General features: G+C 38.2%; 6 protein-coding genes and 1 pseudogene across 6 annotated transcripts; 1 reads left to right on the top strand and 6 right to left on the bottom strand.

Moving 5' to 3' along the window:
* Positions 1–202: 202 nt before the first annotated feature.
* LOC108142940 (sodium channel protein Nach) lies at positions 203–3,518 on the bottom strand. Its single transcript, XM_017267035.2, has 9 exons — positions 3,250–3,518; positions 2,673–2,876; positions 2,302–2,619; positions 1,992–2,109; positions 1,787–1,921; positions 1,526–1,730; positions 1,291–1,462; positions 523–695; positions 203–458 (listed from the first exon to the last, which is right to left on the bottom strand). Exons 1-9 carry the CDS (start codon positions 3,516–3,518, stop codon positions 256–258), a joined length of 1,797 nt encoding a protein of 598 aa, XP_017122524.1. The 3' UTR covers positions 203–255.
* Positions 3,519–5,584: 2,066 nt separating this feature from the next.
* Positions 5,585–7,300, bottom strand: LOC108142919 (carbonic anhydrase 2). The gene is made up of 6 exons (XM_017267008.2): positions 7,187–7,300; positions 6,734–6,885; positions 6,585–6,675; positions 6,108–6,338; positions 5,866–6,048; positions 5,585–5,812 (listed from the first exon to the last, which is right to left on the bottom strand). The coding sequence occupies exons 1-6, from the start codon at positions 7,245–7,247 to the stop codon at positions 5,625–5,627; spliced, it is 906 nt and encodes a 301-aa protein (XP_017122497.1). The 5' UTR covers positions 7,248–7,300; the 3' UTR covers positions 5,585–5,624.
* Positions 7,301–8,744: 1,444 nt separating this feature from the next.
* Positions 8,745–9,695, bottom strand: LOC108142923 (annotated as a pseudogene).
* On the bottom strand, positions 9,160–13,727 carry LOC108142915 (carbonic anhydrase 2). The gene is made up of 8 exons (XM_017267003.2): positions 13,275–13,727; positions 12,603–12,709; positions 11,950–12,040; positions 11,637–11,899; positions 10,619–10,989; positions 10,131–10,206; positions 9,545–9,900; positions 9,160–9,486 (listed from the first exon to the last, which is right to left on the bottom strand). Exons 1-5 carry the CDS (start codon positions 13,339–13,341, stop codon positions 10,621–10,623), a joined length of 897 nt encoding a protein of 298 aa, XP_017122492.1. The 5' UTR covers positions 13,342–13,727; the 3' UTR covers positions 9,160–9,486; positions 9,545–9,900; positions 10,131–10,206; positions 10,619–10,620.
* A 705-nt stretch (positions 13,728–14,432) lies between these two features.
* LOC108143104 (protein spindle-F) lies at positions 14,433–16,500 on the bottom strand. The gene is made up of 2 exons (XM_017267326.2): positions 15,606–16,500; positions 14,433–15,182 (listed from the first exon to the last, which is right to left on the bottom strand). Exons 1-2 carry the CDS (start codon positions 16,360–16,362, stop codon positions 14,809–14,811), a joined length of 1,131 nt encoding a protein of 376 aa, XP_017122815.1. The 5' UTR covers positions 16,363–16,500; the 3' UTR covers positions 14,433–14,808.
* Positions 16,501–16,764: 264 nt separating this feature from the next.
* On the top strand, positions 16,765–18,007 carry LOC108142905 (methionyl-tRNA formyltransferase, mitochondrial). Its single transcript, XM_017266992.2, has 4 exons — positions 16,765–16,984; positions 17,036–17,366; positions 17,423–17,585; positions 17,642–18,007. The coding sequence occupies exons 1-4, from the start codon at positions 16,809–16,811 to the stop codon at positions 18,004–18,006; spliced, it is 1,035 nt and encodes a 344-aa protein (XP_017122481.1). The 5' UTR covers positions 16,765–16,808; the 3' UTR covers position 18,007.
* On the bottom strand, positions 18,003–18,802 carry LOC108142906 (39S ribosomal protein L32, mitochondrial). The gene is made up of 3 exons (XM_017266993.2): positions 18,663–18,802; positions 18,368–18,607; positions 18,003–18,310 (listed from the first exon to the last, which is right to left on the bottom strand). Exons 1-3 carry the CDS (start codon positions 18,745–18,747, stop codon positions 18,048–18,050), a joined length of 588 nt encoding a protein of 195 aa, XP_017122482.1. The 5' UTR covers positions 18,748–18,802; the 3' UTR covers positions 18,003–18,047.
* Between the last annotated feature and the right edge of the window lie 269 nt (positions 18,803–19,071).

Here is a 19,071-nt window from a genome sequence, read left to right as displayed (position 1 = left end):
ACTGGTCGAGAGTGACCCAGCCCTGTTTGGGCAACTGGCCAGCCGGGAAATGTGGCAACTGGCCGTCGCTAATGTCACCGTCTGGGCCTTTTTGGCAACCTCGCCAATTGGCAAACGTACGTGAGTTCTGTTTATTTTTATGTGACAATGCAAAGTAAGTGCACTCGAGTTGCTTGGAGGGGCACACTTATGTGTCCGAAAAAGATGTGCATAAAAATCAGTGGGCTCTAAAGTTAACGATGCATTGCGGCTCAATTACGGCAGAATAAACAACTTCATCGGCCGCTCTACTTCCGGTTCCGCCACCTGCGTCCGCATTTGGGCCTGGATGTGGGCGAGCTCGGCACGAAGTTCCGCGCGGCAGGCCAGCCATAATTGTTTGGCTAGGAAAAACAACAGCTCGCAGATGCCAATCAGCGAGAAGCCGGCTATAATGCCGCAGATGTTGCCAATTGTACCTGGCATGAGCACACATAAATGTCGGGTGAGATATGCAAAACCAGCCCCTGCCAAAATACTCACTGAAGGTCTCGTACCAGGCGTTCTTAATAATCTGGCGAAAGTATTGAATGTGCGTTTCGGCAAAATAAATACGAACCACGGCCAGTTCTGCGGAGGCGGATGAGGATTGGGATGAGCCGGGGACTTTTCCGGTGCCGTAACTGTTATTGGCACGGGGTCCGGAACTGCTTCGCCTGCAAAATGAAAATCTTTTACGACGGCAAGGAGTCACGGTGAAGCCAGTGCTGACGGAATATAAAAGACACAAATGGCTGTGGTACAAAGTGGGAATACCTAATCAAAAAACACAGAAGGCTAACTACAGTTTATTAAGAATAAAATAGCCCTCAATTTAGGAATTAAATCGCAAAAATTTAAACTCGATTTTATACATTTAAATGATACAATTGGTGTAATTTAAACATATAAAAAGTCTACAAAATACTTAGGTCTAACATTAAAATAAAATTAAATTAAAAATAAAATTATAATATTCGAATAATCCATTAGAGCTCCCATAGCTCCATAAATCTCACTGTTAGCTTACGATTTTAACTCTAAGATAGAATGTATCAATAATAACTAAAATGTAAGTTAATCTTAATTTTGAACAAAAAAGCTAAATGGACAGCACTAGAGCTTGCCATGCGAATGGGGCTGGGCCACGGACTGGCTCCATATGGAAATTGAAAAGAATGCCTGGCATGGTAAATGAATCGAGGGCACAACGGAGTTGCAATTTCACCGCAGTGAATCCGCTTTCGCCGGTGGGTAGGTTGGTGGACTTACTTTGGACCCTTGGTCGGATTGGGAGTGGGCAGGCCCAGAGTCATGGCTCCTCGCACACTGTACCTGGTCTCCGTGCAGGAGGCCAAGCAGAGTGGACAGAAGAGGGCGTCCTGCAGCTCGTGCTCCAAGCCAGTCACATTCTCGCGACTGGTGATGACATTCAACCACTTGACTGGACGGAGGGAAAGGAGTAGTTTATTCAATGAATTTGCGATTAACTCCACTTAAAACCCACACTCGTATCGCTTGAGGCAGGCCAGGTGCTGCAATGTGCAATAGATGTGCCTCTCATTCCCATCGATATATCTGTGCGGCAAGCTGAACGGAACGCATTCGCAAAGACTCACGACACTTTTCGCCCTGCAAGCCGAGATGCACTTGCTGAAGGTATAGTGTCGAGTAAAGATCCACGGCATCTCGTTCTCAAACAGGCACTTGCGCTGGTTTTTTAGCCAAAAACTATTTACCTTATAATAGATATTTAATTTCTTCTTACCACCGATTGACTCATACTACGCGCCTCTGGCAGGGTCTCAAAGATTTTGGCCCTTACTGGCAGCAAGGTGTTAAAACCCGTTTCGGCTACTCGTTCAGCCACTCCTCCGGAATAGGGATCGGGATAACTGTGAGACTCATAAATGGAGATCTAAATATTTAAACCAAACAGATAATAGTATTACTTGATTAATTACACGCACCACAAAGCCATTGTGACCATTAATCTTGTAAAAATTGTCCCTGGGATCTGCCTTTAAAGTCAAAACTAGTCCCATGTCAGGGCCAAAGTAGCGCTGTCTAAAGTCCCTCTTATTGACGTATCTGTAAAGATAATGATGTACACGTTTTTTAATAACTTTTGATTTATATAAAAACATTTAATGAAATTTATATAGTCTGGTCCTTTGAGCCGGATAAATTTTTTGACTCAGTTTCTAAAGCTTACCTTTTGTAGTTACAGACAGACTGGTCCTTCGGGCTGTATAAAATAATTTTATATTCTGTAAAACATACCTCCCATCGTAGTTGAAAGTGCAACAGTAGCCATGACTGGTCAGAGTCTCCTCAAACTGATCCATGCAGTCGAACAGTCGTCCAGCAATTCTGCAGCTCACAAACATATCACTACAATTCGGCGTAAGGGCACGCAAACGTTTTCTGGTATTAAAGAAGAGCTCCTCTTCTCCGGTATCAAACCTGTCCAAGAAACTCTGGAATCGCAAAGCATTATCTATTTCCACCAGATCCGAGGGATCATAGTACATGTACATAAACGCCTTCAGTTGACCATAGAAAAAGCTGGCATTGCGAAGCTTGGGATCCTTGCCACTGCTGCAATGATAAACATTTAAAGAGGCCTTAAGGAAAGCGCATGGCAAACCCACAGATTGTGGGCATAATGCCAGGCCGCGCGTTGTGAGATGCGGTTCGAACTGCACACGGAAACGGCCGGGAACTCCACCTTCCAAATGGGATACATTGGATGGTACATGGTGGTCACCAAGGCCTCCTGTTCGTTGGTGTAGGTGCCCCAGAGGAATGCAATTAGGACGCTCAAAGCGGTTATGTGGAAAACGAACCAAAAGAAACTGCGGGTGCACGAAAAACATTTATATATGAATGAGGATTGATAATTGAAAATTGATATATAATGATTTTAGTAATATTTTTGAATCAGATTCCAAAAATTCATTAAGTTGATGTTTAATATGGCTATAACTCAAATTAAATCTTCACAATAAAAATTTATAAATACATTTAATATTTCTATAATTAAATTAACTAGAAACCGCAATGGATAAAATTTATATTTACTATGTTTGTTTACCAGATTTTTTTTTTACCACTAGCATCTATATTTCTTTTCTGTGTAATTTAGTGGATTCGGGTAATGGGTAATGGGTAAAGCTAATTGAAATAGGCAGCCGCCTATCATCCGGATGTGGCTGACCGACCACCTACCGCTCCTGAATCCGGCGACCCTGCTCCACTAATTTGCTGTAACAATGGAAGGACAGGTTCTGCAGCAAATCCTTTAAAGCGGCGGCAAATGACAATTTTCGCGTTTCCTCCGCGGAAGTTTCAGGTAAGTGGTTCGCAGGCTGAGTGGTGATGGTGATGGTGGATGGTGGTGCTGATCCACTAGGAATAGGGTTGGGCATCCACCAGGCAGCTCGACCCAACGCCAGGCGAATGGGCTCCTGATCCAAGGACTCCATTGTAACTGGCATTGTCCTTGTGAGTACGGAACGATTTTAATGAAAATTTCGCAGTCATGTCGTGCGTGTTTTTGTAATTAGGCCTGGTGCTCCAACTTATTGCCAACAAATTAACTGCGACATGGCACGTGGTGTTTCGGCGGGGTCAAAATGGGAAATGGGAACAGAAGGTCCTGCTCTCTCGATTCGTCTTGGCAATTTTCCTTAATTGTCAACAATTTAAAATGAAATTAGTAAAATGCGCGTTAAATGTCAGCCGACGGAAACATCATCATCATCAGCAGCAGGAACAAGTTGAGTACTTGTTCTTAATTCCCGAAAAAAACACGATTTTCCCCTCCCTTGGATTATGAGCTGCGTAGGCAAATGAAGAACACGTTTTTGGTGGTGGCCATAGAAATACAGATTTTAAAACCCCCACTCCTTTAAATGATTACATATTCTTAGGATGAGGCAAGGACTAATTTCAGGAAACCCTTAATATCAAACTGACCTTTAAGACACATTTAATATTACTGGTTAAGTCTGTCTTTCAAATGCACTTTGTTAGACGTCAGATAACATTTTAAAAGAAAGGCAAATAAAGTAGTGTAGAATTTATAAGCAATATCTTTAAAAAAGAACTTAACTTTGCTTTGTCGGTCTTAGTAACTAACTGGCAGTCAAAAAACCGGCGCTAAATGAGTAAGATAGAGTTAAAATTCATTCCCGCCCAGGACGAAAATAAAGTTAATAATTCAAGATCAATATTAGTCAGAAAAGGCAGAACAAATTTTACGACCCACGAATAAATCCGTCGTTTGTTGGAACCATATTGACACATACGGAAATGGCCAGGATGAAGTGGGAGTTTCGGAGGGAATGACAGTGGATTGTGCGAAATATTACTCCCCAGGTGAGTGTGGGACCAAATTAATCTGCAAATAAGCAGGCGACAGGGGAGAAACGGGGGGTGAAAAAGCAGTCGGCCAAGATAAACGCACAAAGCGCAGAAAGCCTGCCATGGGGCTTATATTCTTCTCTCTTTTTGAGGCAGCAAACGGAAACGGAAATGAAAAATGTGAAAAACGCAATGCGCAGTGAGTCGCGAAAAGCGACAGTCAAAAGCGAGGAGTTTGGGAATGCAATGAAAATTGCAAATGCAAATTGTCTATGGTGAGTGTGCGCGTCTGGTGCACACTGCGTATGAGTAACATCGATGCTGACTTGTCCTTTATCTCGGCCTCACCTGCGAAACGCCCCTCCCTCAATTCCGGTGCCAATAGTTGCCATATCTCTTTTCCGGAACATACGTGTATATGGCGCAGTAAATCTTTCATATCCATACAAAGGCTGAAGCCAAGCGAACTCTTTCTCGTCCCAGTATACACCGGATGTCTCGTTTCGGAAAGGGATTTCTTCAGCAAAAATAAGCTTTTTCTAAATTGATTCTCGATATTTGCTTTAGATTTCCCGTCTGCATGCTTACACACAATTATAAAGCTCTTAACCGTTTTTCTGATTGGTTAATTAATGTTTGAATATTCACAGGCAACATGTAGCGTTTTTCTTTTAAAGAGATACGACAAAATCAGAATATTGTTAATTACAAAAAAATTTTTGAAAAAAATTAAAAAAAAAGTTCCCTCTTAAGGAAATAATATAAAAAATAATAAAAGTGCAACATAGTTTTAGGCTTCACAAAACATTGTTAAAAGCTGACAGCTAGAAGACGACTTTGTCGTCGTTTCTTTCTTAATTCCGTTGATTCGTTTCCTGTTTTTGTTTGTAATGTTTTAATCGCGTATAAATTATATAATATTAACCTGACCTATGCTAACAAATCTTCAACAAAAAAAAATGCATTATTGACAAAACAAACATGATTACATGAACCGAAATTCACTCAAATGGGATTGAAAAAACTTGTTTTTAAGTTAGCTGATTCTTTAGCGAGATAATTTGTTAATTAAACTTGTAATCGCAGTTAATTAAGGGTGTTGTATGATGAACAGTTTCCTGGATGTATGTAACTATATGATTCTAAATCTTATGGTTTTGTTTTGTACAGTTTAAACTTATTAAACACACTATATGAATTAGGAATGCGAACTTTAAGTTTATTTATTGTATTTTGTATTAAATTGCTCGATAGTAAACCTCTCTAGCATTAGTATCCTGAAGGCTGCGATAGTTGTTGATAAGTGGATTTTTTCGAGGGTCCTTGAGGTTCCAGAGCTTTGCAATCTGACGCCGAGGATAGTTAAGAACGTCGGGAAAAACAGTCCATGTAACAGCTTCGGCACAATCCGGTGTAGTAAGAGATCCTAAAAAAATACGTCACACATCAAGATACCTTTAAAGCTTCGCCTTTACTCACCGTTATATGTAAAAAACTCTCCTGTCACGATATTTCCCAGCAACTGCCCCACAGTCAGTCTTCCGGTTATTGTTGCATTCGACTTATATTGCTCGATTCTCGGCAACTGATTGAAGATCTTGTTGAGTCCGTAGTGCTGAGAGTTTTGACGTCCCACTGCCCTAAACATTACGCCCAAAACGGCTAAAAAATATTGATTTGGTATAGATAACAGACTTAGTAAACTGGCATTAGTTTATTACCCAAACCATCGGGATGCAAAGTTGCCTCGCCCATTGTGTCATAAATCTTATTTTTATGAACAATATGCATTTCCACATCGTAGCGTTCAAAGTTAATGGCATGTTCCGATCCTGCGCTATTTGGCGATCCCCAATGGAAGTGCACGCTCTGAGCCTCGAAATCGCCGGGCAAAAGGCTGCCATTTATTGACGCGCGCTGTCCATCTTTTGTAAGAGGTATCACCATGTTTGCTTTTGAATACAAAATTGTAAAACTCATATTTAAGTTAAATCCATATGAATCCATTAGGTTTCAATTTAAATTAAATTTTCAGATAATAAAACTACTCCGAAAATAATCATCAAGTAGTATTTATATACGTTAAATTTAAAATAACTAAAAACCGAAACAAATGTAGACCAAGTCGAAAATTATTTTAATTGAGTGTGAAATAGTATGATGTATTATGTTTTTTTTTTATCAGTGTGAGTACCCACCTGTGTGTCCATTATTGGTTATGACCAAAGGAGTTTGCAATGCTTGGTCATAGTTGTAGAAACGGAGACGGGGAATGCTCACTATTTTCGACTATTTAAACAATAAATGATTTAAGCTTTTGAAAATGTTGTCTGATCGGTAAACTTACATCGTCGAAAATCAAATCAATGGGTGTCTGGTTTACTCCAGTTTGGCAGGTTCCAGTCCAATCATCGCCCTGCTCGTCGTAGTTATACTCGCCTGCCGACTGATCATCTTTCCGATCCTGCTTTATAGCATCTAAATAAGCCCCCGGTATCTCTGAAATATATTTCCATAGTCAATACATAACCGAAAGAATTTTTTATCTAAAATATAAGAAACATAAAAGCTCTCTACACTTAGAATTATTTCTAAAATAACGAAAATAATCAGTATAAAATAAAATAATATAATAGTATAAAATATTTTTTACTTTATGTCTGTTACCTGCAAAAATTGCATATTAGATTTTAAGAACCTTATATCTGTTATATAGGCAAAATGGCCCATATATCCAAATATTTGCGATTTTTTCTGTTTGTTATTATTAGTAATTGCGTGTAGGGCCTACAAGACTTACCTATGTAGGCAAAAGTGCTTCCACTGAAGGCTAGCAGCCACCAAAAACTAAAGCAGAACATTTTCAATGACAAACTTTTCTCGTTACCACGTTCAGATCTCTTCCCGTTGGAGATTCCAGTCAGACTGTGAGTTTCTCGGTGCCGATCAGAACCATTTATACCAGCAAAAATCGGGGGGAAAACTGCAATAATTTCTAAATGGGTGTGCATAAGAGGCAATGATAAGCGTAATCAGTTTAGCTCAGCCCATGGGCGCAATTTACATTCAAATTGCAAATGGCTTTACAACTTTGGCGGTTGCCAAACCAGCTTGATAATTGACTTTATCTTTGGCCGAGACACTGAGCCAGTAATTAATGAATCCTGTTCTCTCTCCTACATTCTCTTTATACTGTGGTTAGATCGCAAGGGGCCTGATTGCTCTGAATCAGAATTAAATGGCAGAAAGAAGGAGGCGTACCATCAAATCAATTCTATTATTGCAAAGAGAAGTTCCCAAACAATGTGAATCATTGCTCTATTAATCAAACAGGCAAGAATGAACTAACTTGGGATAAATTTGTATTTAGGGACCCATATTTTATATATTTTTCTAGCTAACTAGTAGAATTCCTTATTATAGTTTGCTACAATTTCATGGATTTAATGTTTTCTTTAAAAATTTCAGTAAAATATTAAGATTAGAATGAAATATATAATGATTAGGAATTATTACAAATAACTGATATTATTTTAATAAATGAATGAGCTAACTACTTAAAGCTTCGGTCTTAAAAGCCCACAACAGAACTTTTCGGATTTATTATTATGGTTCGCTTTGATTTCTCGGATCTAATCCTCGGGTGATTTCTATAAAAATTACTGTGTGATTAGGAGTTACCATAAACCATATTAAAATATATATAAAACAAGTTAATATCAAATAAATGCATTTTTATTAATTTCCGATAAAACTTATTAAATTTATGGTTATTGCTTTGTTGTCTGTCAATATGTCTGGAAATCTGTCTAGATTAAAGGCAAACTCATTAAGCGGTTATCTTGTAGTTCAGGCAAAGCGCAGCCCTTACTGATCTTGGGTAATAAATTCAATATTCTGGACTACCACTTTTGTTGACTTTAGTAGAACGGCTTGCAGTTATCTTTAATGCATTCTAAGAAATTGCAGATATAATAAATTATTTGCTTAATTCCTCTTTAATAGTCACATGTCTAAATTGAATACAATACTTAACTCAAAAATAAAATTTTAATGATCTTTTAAAATAAACTGGTTATTTCATTCATCAAAAAGAGCCTATGACGTTTCAAAAATTGAAATTTAACAGCTGTGATAACGAATTGAGCCAAATTTAAAGCAGCTGCATCCGACTTATGAATACAAAGAAAACCTTCGTCTGTGCTCTTGACCCAAGTGTTACATAATCTTTCATATCTTACCAATAATGTAGTTTACTTAAAAAAAAACTAATATAAACAAATTCAGACCAGTTTGCCTAAATGATATCCTTAAATTCCAAATTTTTAGGTAAAGCTCGCTTGTCATTTGAATTCAAAATATTTTTTAATTATGTAAATAATCTATTAATTTTAAAAATAGCTATAATGACTCATACAAACTTTCCAACTCTATGAAATACACGTCGTCCGTTTAGATGTTGTACTTTTCGCAAATTGTTGATTAGTTTGTGATTCTCGTGGTCTCGCAATTTCCAAAACTTGGATACCGAGGAACGTGATACGGGCAGGACATCGGGGAACACAATCCAGGTTACCGCCTCCTGTCAGAGGGGCGTGGTCAACGATCCCCGATACGTGAAAAAGTCATGTGGATTCACGTTTCCAATCATCTGATCCGCCCGGAATAGTCGTTTTTGCTGCATCTTTTTGAATCTTTGCGACGGCATTCATAACTCTGTGTAAGCCTGGAAATATGCGTTTGGGTTCCTGTAATTTAATAAATACTAAACTCTTTATCATTTACTATTAAGTTATATTTTTATAATAAGCTTCATATTTAAAACGATTAGGTGTACCTTAACAATTTTAAACAAGACCGCAACAACAGCGAGTCCATCTTTTTTAGCGGCTGCCTTGTTTATATCTATGTATTTAATATTCCGATGAACAATGTGCAGTTCCACGTCGAATTGTTGCTTATTAATTAAATGCTCTGATCCGCGGGAGTCGGGGGATCCTCAATGAAACTGTAGTCCGTCGGCCACATAGCGACCCTTTAGAGTGCCACCAACTATGTAGGGTTTCCGTCCGTTAGACGTTTCGGGGATGTCCATTTCAACTGCAAATTTAACATTTTTCATTGCGTTAAACTGTTGACGATTATTGAAATGAACTACCTGTATGTCCATTATTAGTAATGGATATCGGTCCCCTCAACTAAACGCGATAGTTTCCGAAAACAATCCGAGGCATAAGCAAGATTCGAGCCTGCGAAAGATTTAAATAATAATTTAAATCAGTGTACTTAAGCCTTGTGCACTCCTTCATTTCCTTAAATATTGCATTAAAAGACTTTTAGATACCAAAGTTATTAATGCCGAATATTCTTATGCTTTTTAGTTCGAGTTTTCAAATCTTTTCAGCTTGGCCTTTAACTTAACTTCCGCACTCAACAAAATAGGTGATTGTTTTTCTCCCGAGGCACATTTTCCTTTCCAACTTCTCCCGTTCGTCTTGTGATTCCAATCAGCACCTGCAGGTTAAATTCGAAATTTAGCTACTTAACATGAGACCTTTTTAAAAGTTCCGAATTGTTTAAGTAAACTCATTTACAGAATGACACCAAGCCATTCTTGTATTTAGAATGTTTTCTATACAAATTAGTTGAGTATCGAAATCAAAATATAAGTTCTTTTTCTAAAAAACCAACCGTTGAATGGATTTGAAATGCATAATAACTGTGACTAAAATGATTTTTTTTACCTCATTTTAATTTCAGTTTCCAAGTATCACTCCTCGAGTTTCCATTTCTGGGATTTAAATTACCGTTTGATGTATGCTGATAAACGAGCAGTAGAAAAAGTAAAAGCTTGTGAAAAACGTTTGGCTGCATTGTTGTAAATTGCAAATGTGGTTCTTCTGTTAACGATACTACAATAGTAATAAATTGCAACAAACACACGCGTGTTTTATATAGCGTCGCTTTCGAATTTACACAATTAATCCGATGCGAATATACGGTAGAAATTGTTTATTTTAAGAGTGGTACTGGTACTGTGACAGAAATCTGTGTACAACTGAATCGGCTCACAAATATCAAGATAAGTTTTATAGTTAAGTGGGATTTAGTCGAACTCGATTTACTTTCAGCTGTTTGTTTTTGAAATAAAATGTAGTTTGCAAACACATAACATAGTTTATTTTTCTTTAAAAACTAAAATAAATACAGAACTTTTAACTAATTATAATACCATCACTTTCCCAGGTAGGCACCACTCAGATCTTTTCCGACTCTATAGAACACCGGTCTCCCATTTCGCTGTTGGATACCACGGAAGTTGTTGATAAGCCTGTGGCCCTCTGAGTCTCGCAATTTAAAAAATCTGGATACCGATGAATAGGATACCGGCAGGACTTGCGAAAACACACTCCAGGTGACGGCCTCCTGGCAAATAGGCGTGGTCAGAGATCCTCGATAGGTGAAGAAGTCGCGGGGATTCACATTCCCCAGCATCTGACCCAAGCTTAAGCCCCCCGGAATGGTTGTTCTCGACGAATACTTCGTGACTCTTGGCAATGCACCAAAAACTTTGTTTAGGCCCGGAAATATGAGTTTGGGATTCTATGGAAAAGCACATAAAATATAATTAAAAATTGGTTTATTTTATTTTTATGGTTTTTAACAAAAATACTAGGGAGCAATGTAAGTTCGTCATATCTTTGTTGAACCCAAAAATGGTTTCTTTTATTTAAAAGTTTTGTTCATACAAAACAATGCCGAGTAAATAAACAATCATCTTTATTTTCACGTAATGGCACGTAATTTTTTTTTCGAGAAATTTTGGTTTAAGGTTTAGATTTTCATTGCAGACGTACTTGAATGTTTGGTCACGCGACGTTAGAAAATAAAAGTTCCAAAAGTTATTATGTTGTATACACAGCTTCGGTCAAGTAAATAGTAGTAGAACAACGTTATGTGCTCAAAAACATGCCTTTAAGGCTTAAAAGAACTTTTCTTTTAATTTATCATAGTGCTCATCTACCTACCTAAATAATAGCAAATAATGTCAATATTATTATTATTTTTACTTATTTTTCAGATTACTAAAAACTCTTAATATTTCCTTAAACTTAACTTTTCATTTAATTTTATAACAATTTAGGAAATTAACCAAAAATCTTCAATTACCAGCACCTTTGAGCGCAACTGTATATAGTAGCATTATTATTATTATTATTGCTATAAAATTAAAAATATTTCTGCATTACCTTTACAACTTTGAACAAAACAGCAATAACAGCCAATCCATCTTTGTGATTAACTGCCTCGACGATATCTTGGTATTTAGCATTTCGATGGACGATGTGCATTTCCACGTCGAAGCGCTGCTTGTTGATCAAATGTTCAGATCCCCGGGAATCGGGGGATCCCCAATGGAAGTGTAGACCATCGGCCACATAACGACCCTTCAAGAGGCCTCCGGTGATAAAGGGTTTCTTGCCGTTTGTCGTTTCGGGTATGTCCATGTTAACTGGCAAATAATTAGTAGTTCTTCGTTATAAGCTATTTGCTACAGCTTACCTGTATGTCCATTATTGAGAAGGGTGAGCGGCCCCTTCAACTTTATGTCATAGTTTCCGAAAGCGATCCGAGGCAATGGCACAATGAGGGACTGGCAGAAAGCATGACATTACATATTAGTTATTGAAATAAATTAGCTTACAATTTTCCACCAATTTACCCCTTGTAATGGTAAAAGTGGCGCTAAAAAGTGTCGATTTCGGGTATCATTTTGGGCATAGATGAATGTTGTAACCCAATTATCTATTCATCATGGCAAATTACATAACTTTATGGGAATAATAGAGCCTATTTTTTTATTTCCTGGTAGAAATTGCAAGACTACCGTATAACTTATATTGAATAGACATTTTTTATGGAAAAATTCTGTTCGATAGAATTTGTTGTCATTAAAAAAAGTATGTAGACTAGTTCACCGAAAATTTTGTTAGGCAAAAACAAATTTTTAATAGATGCGCATATAAAACGGAGCCGCATTTTTGATTCGGCTAGTTTATATACATTTGGTGTTACTAATTTTTTTTTTTTCATTTTTATTTACAGTAACACGATTGTGATTTAAGCTTGTTTGCCCGGTTAAATAAAGAATTAGTTATCAGTAAAACTTTTCCAATTAAACATATATCTTAATTTGTATAAATATTAAAACTTACTTTTTGAACATTCAATGAAATGGGTGATTGCCTTACTCCCGAAGAACAAACTCCGCCCCAATTCTTTCCGTTCGTCTCGTAGTTCCAATGTGATTCATCACGGGCACCTGTAAGTTTCAAATTGAGTAAAAAAAATCAAACTCTCAATTGTTTTCACTTTCTTTCAGACCATAAAGCATATGGTAATCCTATTAGCAAAGACCGTGAATAATTTCGCTTCTGTTTTGATTCGACACTCTCGTTTCAATTCATGATTATGGCAGAATGATTAATTACCCTAGTTTGTAAAAATAAATGGACTGCATACCTAAACTGTAAGCTAAACTTATTTTGTAACTTAACCTTAACTTATTATAACATATCTTAAATTGTTTTACAAGTTTAAGATAGCACAGTATCTAACAATGAAAAAATTAAGAATCCTAAGATCACAAAAAGACTCAAAAAATTATATAGAATATATATCGAATTTCAAATAAAAGATCAACCGGTAAATGGATTGAAAAAACATTTTATGGGTAAGCACCGCGTCAAAATATACATTTTCAGCTCTAAAAACATAACTTAGTTATACCATTTTATTTTTATTTTTCTGCCATTGAAGGCTAGTTATTACACTTTTGTATCACTCCTCGAAGTTCCCATTGATGGTATCTTCTGGGATTAAATTACCATTAGATGTATGTTGATAGGCGAGCGGTAGTAATAGTAAAAGCTTGTGAAAAGCATTGGGCTGCATTGTTGTGCAGATTACAAATGAGATTGTTCTGATCACGATATAATAACTATATTTGATTCCAACTAACGCGTGTGTCTTTGTATTTTATCTCGCGTCGTTTTCGATTTTACATAATTTATCTGAGTAGCGAATGTGCGGGAGATATGTAAACTTTTATGGTGCTGCTGCGACTGCGAACCTCGAACAACTGAAACGGCTCACAAATACCCCGATACCTTTTATAGTTAAGTGGGGTCTACGCGATGCCCACGTCGTTTTGAAGACTGGGGAGTTGGAATGGAATCGGATCGGATCTGAATTCGAAACCTAAGTGGGGCGTGATTGGCGCCAAACGGTAGCAACAAGTGCCAGCCTAATTGCAACTGAAGTTTTCGAAATGATAAATGATGGTCTCTGCGTAATATAGACCATTAGAGCTAAGGAAAATCATATGATAATTGCTGGAAATGCGGAAAAGATCTTGCCAAAGTTGGTTGAACTCTTACAAATTCTTTAAGCTTTAATTGGTGAATGGGTTGGTTAAAAATTCTATAATGCATCTATCGAAAAGAATCGTAAATCAACCAAAAATTAATTTTTAATTTTTTTAAATGTGTTATATAATTACTTACTAATTTTTACAAAAGTAAGAAACTACATTTCGATTTCATTTGCGAAAATAAAACTATATTTTTGCAATTTTCCTTGGCCTGCCTATAGGGAAATCCATCATAAAAAATTTTAAAAAAATAACAATATTAAAAAAGATTTCCGAAAGTTGGCACGTTTCAAATATTTAATTCAATAAACAAATTTGCATAAGTTAGATCAGGTTTTTTCCTTATTAAGCTTAGTCCCTGCTGAGCCCTTTCCAAATCCATTATTAGAAAGTAGCTGTGAGCATTTGCATTTGAATTGTTATTAATGGCAAATCTAGGCAGAAGCTGCCGGACGGGTTTCGCCATACGTCATTTCAAAAAGAGCAGGGAAATCCTCTGACCAGTTACAACATAATTTTTTTAACCACAAATTCTTTGTCGAAAGTTCCATAATTCCCTCAAAGTGGGTGACTCTCACAAGAGCGGTCAATTAGGCGTTGGCAACATCATTTGTCAGCATTGATAATATATTATTTTTAACATCATTATGTGACAGCATTGATAAAACACATATAATAATAAATATGTTGGCCAGGGCGGTAGTTTCACTTTTCCCACCGAAGAAAGCGGCTTAACATTTTTATCAGGCTTTACATTTAAACTGTATTTTGTATTGTCACTAATAACTAAGTATTCATGCACACTCATGGTAGATATTATATATATATATTATAGGTAGAATGTAACCAAATTTTGATATATGTACGCTTACAGGGCTAATCAATAGAAACGTAACAAGCACGCGGTTTGTGGGCAGTCAAACTGCAATCTTAACTTGGGATGTTACCATAGGTCAGAGCTCGGTGGCGAAATAGATGCGCCTGCTGGGTCAGAAGTCGCCCACCGCATGCGAAATGAACTCGAATTGCCGCTCCACGCTGCTCTCCGCCGGTTCCAATTCGAGGGCATCATCGTCGATGAAGTGCATCTCCACGTGCTCGCGGAAGGCATTGAAGGACACCTGGCTGGAATACAGTTTGCCGCACATAGGACATGTCTTCTCCATGGCATCTGCTGCATCGGCCTTGATTTTTTCTTGTATGATGTTAATCCTCTGGCTGGGCGGCGTTCCATTGTGTCCATTGTGTTGGCTTTCATGGATCTTCAGTTCGCTGGTGAGGCTGTCATCCGTTTCTAGGCTTTTGTCGGCCATCTCCGGTTTCTTGGCCGTTTTCTGGGCGCACTCTGGGCATGGTTGCAGTGCTTTTGGTTTTAAAAATAGAAAAAAACAATGGTTACAAGGACGCATTTTAAGATTATATAAAAACAAGAAGTAAACTCTCCGACTATTATACACCCTTACTCAGGTAAATATGCCCCCACAAAGCAAATGGTGCCATCTGCTCAACTTAAGCATATAGTATTATAATATTAAAAAACACTTCTGCTTAAAGCTTTTGAAATATAGGTTCGATTTGAAATCGATTGGAGCGTCGATACAAATTGACCGAATAAACATGTACAGCATAATAGCTGAAATAAACAAGGCATACATTTTCTAGATCTCATTGTTTATGCGAACGGACAGACGGACAGCAAACACAGACATGGCTAGATCTGTATACTTTATAGGGCCGGACGAGCTTCCTTCTATCTGCTATTTACTTTTCAGCGAGTGTCCCTTACCAAAGCGACCTTCTAGTAAAGTCAATGCCGAGCTGAGCTCCTGCTGCTGCTTCATTGCCTCCCGCCTCATCTCCTGCAATCCGTCCATGCATCTTTTGGCATCCACATTGGTATCTGGTGATTCGCTGGTCGACTCCTCCACCTTTTGCAGATTGTAAGGATAGCCCAGCTCCTCATTACTGGCCCCAAAGTCATCCAGGGCAATCTCCTCTAGACTTAGATCCTTGAGACCATCGGAAAGCATCTTTTGGCGCAGATGAGGATTGGGTGAGTGCTGGGTGAAGGTCTTGGAGCGCACTAGATTCTGGTTTTGCTGTGCTGGGGAGCTGGGCACTGGGTGTAGCTGCTGCTGATCCTTGGAAATCTGCGATAAGCGGGACCACAGGCGCCGGTTCTCATTCGAGACCATGCCAATGTGCTCCTCCAACTGCTCCTTTTGGCGCTGCAATTCGGATACTTGTGCGCGCAGGGAGAGGACATCCCCGGTGATTCCGGTGACAAGCGGAGGAGCACCCTCTGTCCGCGAAGAGACCTCCCTCAATCGCTGGTTCTCCTCCTCCATGTTGGCCACACGTCTTTGCAACTGGATGCATCTTTCTTTGATCGTTTGCAGGGCGACTTGCAGTGCGTAGTTCATTTTATCACTGTTGGCATTGGAGTTTGTGCATCCGGAAGTGGACGTGGATGTGGTTAGGGCTGTGATCTTAGCACTAGTGACCTCCATTGCAAGTCCCTTGGTTTCGCAGGCACTTTGCATGACAATATATCAGCCCAATTGGACTCTAAAATATGTAAGTTTACTTGGCGATTTCGTTTTTCTCGGCCTATTGTTGCGTTCTCATTTATGTGACCGTACTACAGGCTTCAAAAATACTAAAAGTCATACCGATGGTCGACTACCATTTTTTAGGCCTCAACTCTATTGGCACATATGTATAAAAAAGCAAAGGTTCAAACACATTCTTATAAAATTTGTATTAAAAAGTTTTTCAACTATAACTAGATTAAAGACACGCTTTTTTATTTCATGATGGATTTTATCTATCAAAAACTGTAATAATGTCACAATTGAAATCGATTGTTTTTCCCATCAAGAAGGTTTTTGTGTTTTGGTATTTTCATTACGTTATTTCGTAGAGTGCCCAGCTTACATCGCGAACAGCTGTTTTTGTTTACGCGGCATATTATCCAACACATTTTACAATGTTTTGCGGCCAGAGTTTAGTTAATAATTTTTTCAAATATAAGAGAAAAGTGTGGCAGAATGTAAATCTTATGACAAAGCACTGCAATAGCACCGACCATCCACCGAAAATTCTGTTTTTTGGCACCGACAACTTTTCTCTGCCCAGTTTGCAGGCGCTACACAAAAATTGCAGGTAAGTGGCATGTTAAAAAATTAAATGTTATTATTAATAAATGTATTATAGCCATCGTGATTGTCTGGGAGTGGTAACATCCTTTAAAAGTCCGGCCAATTCGGTGAGGAGCTACGCCGAGAAAGAGAAACTCCCTTTGCAAAAGTGGCCCATAGAACCATCTGAGTGTTCAAAATTTGATCTGGGTGTAGTTGTTTCCTTTGGCCACCTGATACCTGCTAATATAATCAATGGATTCCGCCATGGAATGATCAATGTACATGCTAGTCTGCTACCCAAATGGCGAGGTGCTGCTCCAATTATTTATGCCATTATGAAAAGAGATACCAGCACTGGCGTTTCCATTATGAAAATCGAACCCCATCATTTTGATATAGGAGCTGTAAGTTCTTGGTTATTTAAGCCTACTTTTAAAGATTTTTAAACATTTTATTTTAGATTTTAGCCCAACGGGAAGTGGCTATAAAACCAGATGTCTTCATGCCCGAATTGCATGCCTCTTTGGCTTTGTTAGGAGCTGATCTACTGGTGGATACCGTAAACAACCTGTCAGAGAGACAAAAAGAAGCCAAATCCCAGGATAAAGCAAAAGCTAGCTATGGTAAAATATGTGACAGATATCCGGCTCACCTATTTAAACTATAAACTCCCATTAAGCTCCCAAGGTCACAAACAAAATCACGGAGATCAACTGGTCGGAGCTTAGTGCACTGGACATATACGCTCGTCATAGAGCTTTGTATGGCTATAAAAATCTAACCACCAACTTTTTGGGCAAGCTAGTGCAGCTGCTTGAGTTACGATTACCGGAAAAGTCACTTATAACGCAAAAACCTGGCAATTTCATCTATCAAAGGAAGAGTAAATCACTGCTGATAGGATGTGCTGAAGAAACTCAATTGGAAGTTCTTCAACTGAGAATAGAAGGTAAAAAACCAATGAGTGCTCAGGACTTTAACAATGGTTTCCTCAAGCAAGCCATGTCCCTTAGTTTTACAGACAATAAACTAGTTTCAAATTGATAACAAATGAGTGTTTTTAATGCACAATGGAAGCTTAATATCTAGGCTAAATCGGAGGGCTTGACCTCCTTGGTTTCGGAAAACTGCTGCGTCGATTTCTGGAGCAGATTCTTGGTGAACCACATGGGACGGGGCTTCTTCATCTCCACGATGCGTTTGCCCTTCAGCTCTTCAGAGGATTGTTGGGCCTTTTCGCCTTCATAAAGAACGATTACTTCCTTGTCCACTGGCTCCAGACCAAGTGTCTCCTGGATTTTCGACTGCATGAGCTCCGTTTCCTTCAAAACTTTCTGATAGCAGAAGGCTAACGCAGGAAAATTGATAAGAAGTTAATGGTTTTTACGTTTTAAATGATACTTACGACATAGAACCCCCATTTCGTGGTCATGTCCACATTGCAAACACGAGCGGATGTTTCTTTTTGCCACCAGCGGCTTCCAATTGTATTCCGGAAAGCCAAACTTCCGCTTTAGACGCTTTTCCACGGATCTCCGGTGTTTTGGCACAGCCCACAACATTCCGTCGCCAATTAACTTCTTTAAACTGAATTCCTGGCAGGTCTTCCGGCTGTGCTCATGCTGAAAACCGGCCAATGCCAATGCTATTTAAATGAGTGGTTAATAATGGCAATATCAAAGGTAAGTGGTACCTCTCACCTGGTGGATGTCCTCCATGTGGCAGAAACAGGCGCTCCACGTTTCTTACAAAGTTTGTTATTGATAAAAACAAATTTCTAGACATTTTACGGCTTTAGAATGGCTGGTTTACGTAAACGTGAATAGAGGTGAGCATTAGACAACAGCTGAGCTATCGATATATCAAAATATAAACAAGAAAATAACGTAAGCAAAGCACGAGAGTATCGTGTCATTTTGTTAATATATTTATGGTGTTAAAACGAATTTCATTGGTTTTCGACTTAAATATACAGAAAAATAAACTGAAAAATTTAAAATGTAACTTACATACTTAATTATTTGTTGCCGTATAAATTAACACACCTCTTAAGTTGCATAAAGTTTAACTTGTAACGTGATTCCCCTTTAAATAAAGTATTAATTATCA

The sequence above is a fragment of the Drosophila elegans genome, unplaced genomic scaffold (genome assembly GCF_018152505.1).
Source record: "Drosophila elegans isolate 14027-0461.03 unplaced genomic scaffold, ASM1815250v1 contig_468, whole genome shotgun sequence".
NCBI classification, from domain to species: Eukaryota; Metazoa; Arthropoda; class Insecta; order Diptera; family Drosophilidae; genus Drosophila; species Drosophila elegans.
This window is presented reverse-complemented; position numbering and strand designations above follow the sequence as displayed.

Bases quoted from the DNA above. Each gene is read 5' to 3' on its own strand.
- LOC108142940 (XM_017267035.2), bottom strand. From the start codon at position 3,518: ATGCCAGTTACAATGGAGTCCTTGGATCAGGAGCCCATTCGCCTGGCG. The intron at 2,877-3,249 runs GTAGGTGGTCGG...GTGCACCCGCAG, and splicing joins GGTCGCCGGATTCAGGAGCG to TTTCTTTTGGTTCGTTTTCC. The intron at 1,463-1,525 runs GTGGGTTTTAAG...CCCTCCGTCCAG, and splicing joins CTGCCTCAAGCGATACGAGT to TCAAGTGGTTGAATGTCATC.
- LOC108142919 (XM_017267008.2), bottom strand. From the start codon at position 7,247: ATGTTCTGCTTTAGTTTTTGGTGGCTGCTAGCCTTCAGTGGAAGCACT. The intron at 6,339-6,584 runs GTGGGTACTCAC...TGTATTCAAAAG, and splicing joins AACCAATAATGGACACACAG to CAAACATGGTGATACCTCTT. The intron at 6,049-6,107 runs GTAATAAACTAA...AATATTTTTTAG, and splicing joins TTTGCATCCCGATGGTTTGG to CCGTTTTGGGCGTAATGTTT.
- LOC108142915 (XM_017267003.2), bottom strand. From the start codon at position 13,341: ATGCAGCCCAATGCTTTTCACAAGCTTTTACTATTACTACCGCTCGCC. The intron at 12,710-13,274 runs GTAATTTAATCC...TGAAACTTACAG, and splicing joins CTATCAACATACATCTAATG to GTGCCCGTGATGAATCACAT. The intron at 12,041-12,602 runs GTAAGTTTTAAT...GCTTTCTGCCAG, and splicing joins TTTCATTGAATGTTCAAAAA to TCCCTCATTGTGCCATTGCC.
- LOC108143104 (XM_017267326.2), bottom strand. From the start codon at position 16,362: ATGCAAAGTGCCTGCGAAACCAAGGGACTTGCAATGGAGGTCACTAGT. The intron at 15,183-15,605 runs GTAAGGGACACT...TAAAACCAAAAG, and splicing joins TTTACTAGAAGGTCGCTTTG to CACTGCAACCATGCCCAGAG.
- LOC108142905 (XM_017266992.2), top strand. From the start codon at position 16,809: ATGTTTTGCGGCCAGAGTTTAGTTAATAATTTTTTCAAATATAAGAGA. The intron at 16,985-17,035 runs GTAAGTGGCATG...AATGTATTATAG, and splicing joins GCGCTACACAAAAATTGCAG to CCATCGTGATTGTCTGGGAG. The intron at 17,586-17,641 runs GTAAAATATGTG...ACTCCCATTAAG, and splicing joins TAAAGCAAAAGCTAGCTATG to CTCCCAAGGTCACAAACAAA.
- LOC108142906 (XM_017266993.2), bottom strand. From the start codon at position 18,747: ATGTCTAGAAATTTGTTTTTATCAATAACAAACTTTGTAAGAAACGTG. The intron at 18,608-18,662 runs GTGAGAGGTACC...TCATTTAAATAG, and splicing joins ACATGGAGGACATCCACCAG to CATTGGCATTGGCCGGTTTT. The intron at 18,311-18,367 runs GTAAGTATCATT...TTCCTGCGTTAG, and splicing joins CGAAATGGGGGTTCTATGTC to CCTTCTGCTATCAGAAAGTT.